Below are 7384 nucleotides of genomic sequence, written 5' to 3'. Positions count from 1 at the left end.
GCATGCGCTCTTAATCGCGTACAACATCCCTTTTTCTTCTTGGCCATCTTTGAAAACAATGAAGAGAAGTCTCTCATGTCACTCCCTTTTATAGTGTCTCTCTTAAGGAGGGGCATACCCTCCGTGTTTGTCGCTCTCGTGTTTATCTCTCGCTTTCTCCCTGACATAAATTTTTCCACAATATCGACATTTATATCTCAGACCTTTAGGAAGTTGAGGGGTGGAGGCCGTCAAGGGTTGAAAGCGTGTGATTTTAGGGACATGAATGGGAACTTTAATTCCAGGGGAGGAGGAGGGAATGCCCACATTCACTCGAGGAAACACTTCTAAATCGCTGGCTCTTTGACTGCCTATGGGTCCCATAGCACGATCCATTCTCAGTTCTGCTTGTTTCTTGAGCAATTCTCCTATGGTCTTTTGTCTTTGTTCCTTATAATACTGATTGATTTCGTTTTTTAGACTTTCGGGCATGGCTTTACGTTGAGCTAGAGTTTGAGGAGCAGATTTTCGCCTTTTGCCCCTGTTTTCTTGGGTGGGGCTTTTCTCTTTTCTCTTCTTGGGAGGGGCTTTTCTCTTCTTCTTCTTTTTTCTGCTCTTTTGAGCTGCTCCTCCGACACGGACCATCCAATCCGGAAACACTCTTTGTTTCTTATTATCGACTCTTACCACTACACTCTTTAAACGACGAACCCGGCGTTTTTTAGGACTATTCCATTTGAATAAATGACGAATGATGACTCCACCTAGAAATCCAGCTCCTCCGCGTTTTAAAATAGCTGTTTTTCTGTCTTCATCACTGGCCGATTGATCGGCTATGATCTTTAAATCTTGACGATGATTATTAATAAACTTTTGGGTCTGTTTATTGATAGGTAAGACCCCTTTCATTAAATTGCGAGCTCCCATGGCAAACCAATTCAATAAGGCTTTACGCCCTAATTCGATTAAATGGGCTCGCTTCGCGGGATCTCGTTCCCGCTGTAAACGTCGTAAGGTTCTCACTAATTTACTCTTGGCTGATGGAGCCATGATGAGATGGAAATGAACAATGACCCAGAAGAGTATGAAACACTTTTATTTATACTCTTGAGGCATGTGTACAGTCAACATTTCAAACATTCGACTTCTCAATCGGTATTGGTCTGGGGTATGGGGACTCAAGTCCACGAGAAGATATCCGTGAGGTACCTGGGTGGCTTCTTGATAAGCAGACATCAAATGAGGTAAAGCTAGCTGACGACTCAACACACTGATCTGAGATTTGTCTCTGGGATTTTTGAATAAGACTAAATAATGAGCATTCAAACTAATGGTGCGATGAGAGGCAGCTCGATCAAATAAATTCTGAGTGATGTAAATCACACTGGTATTCCGATGATGCGCTTTACGGGTAAACCAATCCACAATAGATTCGATGGCTTTTCCTCCCATCATGTCGTCAAAAATGAGTAAATGGGGCACACTCAAATTGGCTACTAATTTCTCGTCGTCTTCTGGAATATTTCGGATGAAAGATACCTTCTCTTTTAAAGAAGTGTAAGCGGGTTGCCATTCCCGATAACACCAGACGATTTTTTCGGGCATGGGGGTGATCCAGTCTAAATTGTTCACTAATGTCTTGACGAATTCTGTTTTGCCCGATTTCGAGGGTCCAGCAACCACCATGGTAAACTCGTGTTTCAATTGAAAAGAAGGGAGGGGTGTCTCCTCGGAATACATGTTGATCAATGAAGGAAAAGTTGGGTTCAGGGTCTTATTTATAGTTAACACAGAAATAGGCGTTTGGACTGTTGAATCTCGCCTCGACAGATGGGGCAAAACTGAAAGGAAGGAGCACACAAAGCACAGCAGCATACGTGTCCGCAAGGTAGAAAAACGATTTGTAATTCCTCGTCTAAACAAATGTGACATTTTCCTCGAGCCTGGACGTCTGGTTCTGGGTTCAGTAGAGGTTTAATCTCAGGTAAAGGTTTATATCCCTGCTGATCTAAACACGCAATAAACACATTCATCACCCATCCTCGTCCTTTATACAGATTGATGTAAGGACAATTGGGGTTCCAATAAGCATGTTCTACACAAGGATCGTCCTCGGGATCCCAATTACTAAAAATCATTCCACAATGAAAACAGGTAGCGTTATCTTTCACTCCCCTGTAGTAAAACCCGGCTCGAGCTAGGTCTGGTATTTTTCCTAAGAGAGGTTCTGGCCATCCCTGCTCAAAAGTAGCTTCTCTCTTTGAGAGCCGAGCATACTGGGGATAACGCATGGGTTGATCTAGCAATTTCTCAGTCATGACTGAACTTTTGATTTGTATTGCTCCCCTTTTTATAGAGAAGAAGAAAAACAACAATTCAATTTTTTAATTCAAAAAGTCAAACATATCAACATATCAATAACCATAAGGTAAAGTGTTATAAGAGGGTAACAATTGTCTCTTATCATATACAATTCTATACTTTTTCTCTAATGGTTTGGTCACGAGCTCATGATCACGAGTCCTCTGGATTTTGTTGGGATAAGTTACTGTGACTTCCTCTATTTCTCCTTTGAGCATTTTTTCTAAAGTCTCTAGGGACACGATCTGGGAGGTACGATAGTTGAGAGTGATTCCTTTGACTTTATGAACCTCGGTTCCTTTGGCCGTCCGGTAACCATAATTTTTAGGGCCTGCCGACATGAATTTGATGATGTGATCCCCGTCTAATTCGTCGGTCCATTCTCCTAAACTATTACCCAAGGTAGGATTAAAGGCTCCTTCCCGATGTTGGTAAATGATACTGTCCGTATCGAAATAAAGGACCCGATCTCCTAAAGGTTGTAAAGTCTCGTAGAGGTGTAAGCGGGCATGCGCGGTGGTAAAACAAGCCAGGACCACGTTTCCAAAGGGACATTCTTCGACGAATTCCTGTTTGTCTTGATAATTCACTAGCATCTTGTCTTCATTGGGGTTCTCTTTATTGTCTAAGAGTTGCATGCCCTTGATGTCGAGAGTCGAATCTTGTAAGAGTTGCTGTAATTCCTCTTCTTCGTCCAAGTATCTGGTTTTGGGTAATAACAAGCGTTGAGCAAATTTTCCCCACAGACAATTTAAAAAGAGTTTAGCAATGGTTCTTCTCACTGGATTCTTCTCGATACTGAGAATGTCCATCATGAATCCTTCTTTGTATAACACTTGTCGAATGTAATCTTGTTCTTGTTCTGAGGTCTTACAGTCGGGGGGAAATCCGGACGCTTCCTGTTTGATCTTGAGGAAGGTATCGATGTAAGATCTGAATAACTCTTGACTGCTTTCTTTAAAATGCCACACTTCGTAGATTCGATCTAAGGTATATCCCATGTCTAGGGCTTTATGTAATTCGGTCGTCACCCAAGTACCCGTGAGACTACGTTCCTGGTCGGTGTGTTGACATCGATCTTGAGAAGTAGAGTCCTGTCGTTCGGCACACGTGCGACATAAGGGAAATAATAACTTGCCTCCCGTCCGATAAGGTAATACGGGGTGATAGAGGTCTCGGGGAGGTAAGACCCGACAGTGAATGAGACCGAAATAATTTCTCACGTCCTGGAACTCGTCTGTGATGATCTCGGGATGCCCTACGGGAAAAGGTCTGTGTTTCAACACGTAAGGGTATAGGGAACAAACGTCCACGTATCTCATGTCCCCTTCCTCACAATATAATCGGGTGGCATTGGTCCGACCTCCGTACAGGGCTTCTCGAGGTTTCAAAGGATCCGGAATGTCCAGGTTTCCTACAAATTGCTGTAAACTCTCATCTTTTTGCACTTGCTGATCGAAATCGTGCTCCCAGATACCACGGACGGTATACCCCATGTTTTCTAAATCGCAAGTCCTTCTGAGGGTTTCTTCGTGTAATTGCTGGTAAGTATATTGGGTCCGATGAGGATGAGTTTCGGTCTGTAAACTGGGATAGCAGGTGGGGCATCCGTGCCAATAGCACCCGTAAAATTCGTAGACGGTGCGAGTCGCTTCCTGGTATCCGTCGACGGTATAATTTCCGATCTGGACTTCGCCCCCGTTTCTGGCATGTTGTATGTGACATCCAGTCTGTTGACTCATCCAGGTGAGCCACCGACAGGCTTTAGCCGAATATTGTCGTGCCGGTTGATACCCGAGGTTCGGAATGATGGCAATGGTGTCTTCAGGCATGAATTGTCGACGGTAGGCTAAATTAGCAGCACTGGCAAAAGTGATGGATTCCTGGAAAGGGTCCACATTGACCAAACTCTTGAGGGTGGCTCTAAACTTTGCACAGCATCGGCGTAAAATGTCGACGTCCGAGACACAATACTCTACAAACTCTTTCTGGAAATCAAACACTTTTCCCCTCTGTTGTTCGTACCATTCAAAAAAAGCCCGTCGTCCACTGATAGACATTTCGTCCGGATTGTAGAAAGCTGCCGGTGGATAAGGTCCTACGTAATTCTGGTTCTGTTCCGTATTAAAAAAGTGGGGGAAATAGCCTTTCTTCAATTCGTCGAATCCGAAAGCGGAGGGCATCTTGGCCAATGCAAACGGTAAGAAATTATACGAGTCGATGAATTTCAGTCCGCATATTTCCATGTACAAGATCTTACTGCCGTTCATGATGACGTTAGGTTTCAGGCAAGAGGAATGCACCAGGTGATTCAAAATGAATTGTCCGTCGTAGCCTTTGAAGTTATGGGCGATGACGATGGCCTCGTCGTGTACTAAAGTGGAATTCTTAGTACCTGTAGTGGGTTGTAATAACCAGTCCATGAACTTCTTTAAGGTGTCTGGTCCTTGAAATAGGTGCTGACGGGGTCCCATGTGTTGACAATGAGGACAGGGTTGGTCTATGGGTAAGTGACTGCAATGTTGACAGACGCGGTGTGCCACACACAGATTAGGGATGTGAATGCCGGTTTCCTGAGTGCATTCGAAATCGAAATAGATGTAAAACTGTAAGGTGTCTTTCCCCTTCTTCTTCTTCTGGGGCTTCTGTTGTACGTAGCACTGATGATCGGTATCGACGATTTTCTTACAGATCTTACACTGTTTCTGTCCTCCGCACTTGTGATGAGGGAATAATTTCTTAGGTATCCAGGACTGACACTTCTCGCATTGTTCCATTAAATTGCAGACAGTAGTGGTGGTCTTCTTACTATGGGGTCTTAAATGATTTTCGTAGCAGGTCCTGTTCTTAAACATTCCATGGCATTCCTGGCATTTAATCTCGATCCCTTCATCGGGACATTTAGGGTGTTGTCCTAAACAATAGGGACAGCGATGAGGACACTTGGAGCGATGGTCTGTGACATTCCTGTACCCCACGTCGCAATGATCACAGTAATATTGGTTCCCCGTCACTCCCGGCATGGATAGGATGGCATCGTAATGATGGTCGTCTAACAAAATGTTCAAACAAGTTCCATCTCCCCAGCCTTTGAAGATGCGCTCTAAGGTGAGTTTAGTCGAAGTAGACTTGAACTGAAATATTTTCAGTCGATACTGAGGAGCTAATACCTCTTGTAATTTCGTCCACTCTGCATATCCACAAGCTTGAGAAATATCACACTCGGCCTGTTCCATGAGGGCTATGGCTTGGTTCTTCTGGTCATTGGCTTTACCTATCTCCTTCCGCATACGTTTCCATTGTTTTTCCCATTCGGGGTCTGGATGTTCGGGTTTTTGACTGTGTAATCGAGTGACGACGATGGCTCTAGCTAAACAAAATTTATCCCAGGGATTGACGATCCGAACGATGGCTCTTTTATTGTTCTTAAAAGTCTCCTTATTCACTTGTAAATGTTTGGTTTTCTGTCTCCACCACTTCCCTCGGGATACTTGACCCGAAACATATCAAATTCCATGCCCCCGTCGCCCAGTTTGAACTCCTTTCTGGATTGTTGCACGGCTTCAATCTTGTCTAAAATGACGTCCTCGTTAAAATGTTTACATTGAGTAAACTCGTACCAAATCTCTGATTCCAGAGATTTGTGGCGTATGTTCAGGCGGAGGTAATCGTTAGGATTACACTGCATTTTCGATTTGAAAGTTTGTAACATGTGTCTGAATAATCGCCGAACAAATCCTCTGTTTTCTTCCTCTGGAAACTCCTTAAAAATCACAGTGTAAAAATCCTCTTGAGCTTTAAATTTTCTAGAGTGCACCCTTTCATTCACTGTGACTCGATAATACTGGGATATGGCCTTGGGTTTGGGTGGTGAATGAATAGGTAACTTTGACCCCTCATGCGCCCTAGTCCTTTGCTGTTGCTGTCGTTGTTTTTCTAGTTGAGCTCTTCTCTGTAATAGTCTGGCATTTCTTTTCCGAAGCTTTAATTCTCGCTCTTTATTTTCATCAAGAATTTGATCTAATTCTCTCTCCCGTAATTGTCGTTGTCGTTGTAGTTGTTGTTGTCGTTGTTGTTCTAATTGAGCTCTTCTCTGTAATATTTTAGCATTTTTTTCCCGGAGCTTTAACTCTTGCTCTCTTTTCTCATAAAGAATTCGTTCTAATTCTCTTTCCCTTTTTTTCCATTCTAATAATCGCTGAGCATGTAACTGTTTTTCTCTAGTAGAATCCATGACCCCCCACAGGCAGGGAGCTGGATCTGACTGTAGAATGAGCTGAAAGTAGGAGAAAAGCCGTATTTATACAGTGGATGACGTCACAATGCATAGGTAAGCATATTTTTTGCACACGGCCCTAAACAAACTTGAATCGCTGCCAAATTCCTGTGTAGTCAGCATAAAAAAATGATGCAACAGGTATAAAAAGTATGTGATCTATCGCACAGTATGATGCAACAGTGTATAAAAATATTTAGTTATATGTACACACATCACACCCCCATTTAGGGGCTGCACTCTCTTGACCCACCTATCCCCCACAGGGGCTGCACTCCCCTGACCCGGCTATCCCCCCCAGGGGCTGCACTCCCTTGAACCACCTATCCCCTCCAGGGGCTGCACTCAGTTGACCCACCTATCCCCCCCAGCCCCAAAAGTGCACGGAGGAAAAATTGTATCATTTGTATATACTGATATTAAATTATAAGGAATGAAGCTTATTTCAACTTATGTTATACGATATAACATAACTTGGGTCAATTTACCGCGGCCGTACGCTTTTTTATAAACCGCTTCGCGGTTTATAAAGCGTAAACTGCCTCAAGTTATGTTATATCGTATAACATAAGCTGAAATAAGCTTCATTCCTTAAATAAAGTGGCTGACTAAGTTACTGTTAAAAGGCAAGTAGCCACAGGTTGAGATGGGCGCATGCTATACAGTTTTCCGTAGTGAAAAAAAAACAATGCAGGAAAGTAAGATGCCAAAGAAACTTACAATAATGGCTTTTGCCTATTTACGAGTCGTGTTCAGCTTCAGTGCCAG

The 7384-nt window shown here is 43.3% G+C and overlaps 1 protein-coding gene across 1 annotated transcript; it reads right to left on the bottom strand.

Moving 5' to 3' along the window:
- Positions 1-2393: 2393 nt before the first annotated feature.
- On the bottom strand, positions 2394-5630 carry LOC134279101 (uncharacterized). Its single transcript, XM_062761454.1, has 2 exons — positions 4888-5630; positions 2394-4599 (listed from the first exon to the last, which is right to left on the bottom strand). The coding sequence occupies exons 1-2, from the start codon at positions 5628-5630 to the stop codon at positions 2394-2396; spliced, it is 2949 nt and encodes a 982-aa protein (XP_062617438.1).
- Between the last annotated feature and the right edge of the window lie 1754 nt (positions 5631-7384).

The sequence above is a fragment of the Saccostrea cucullata genome, unplaced genomic scaffold (genome assembly GCF_032062105.1).
Source record: "Saccostrea cucullata isolate Sc308-1 unplaced genomic scaffold, CSIRO_AGI_Scuc_v1 ctg18005, whole genome shotgun sequence".
Classification (NCBI taxonomy): Eukaryota; Metazoa; Mollusca; class Bivalvia; order Ostreida; family Ostreidae; genus Saccostrea; species Saccostrea cuccullata.
This window is presented reverse-complemented; position numbering and strand designations above follow the sequence as displayed.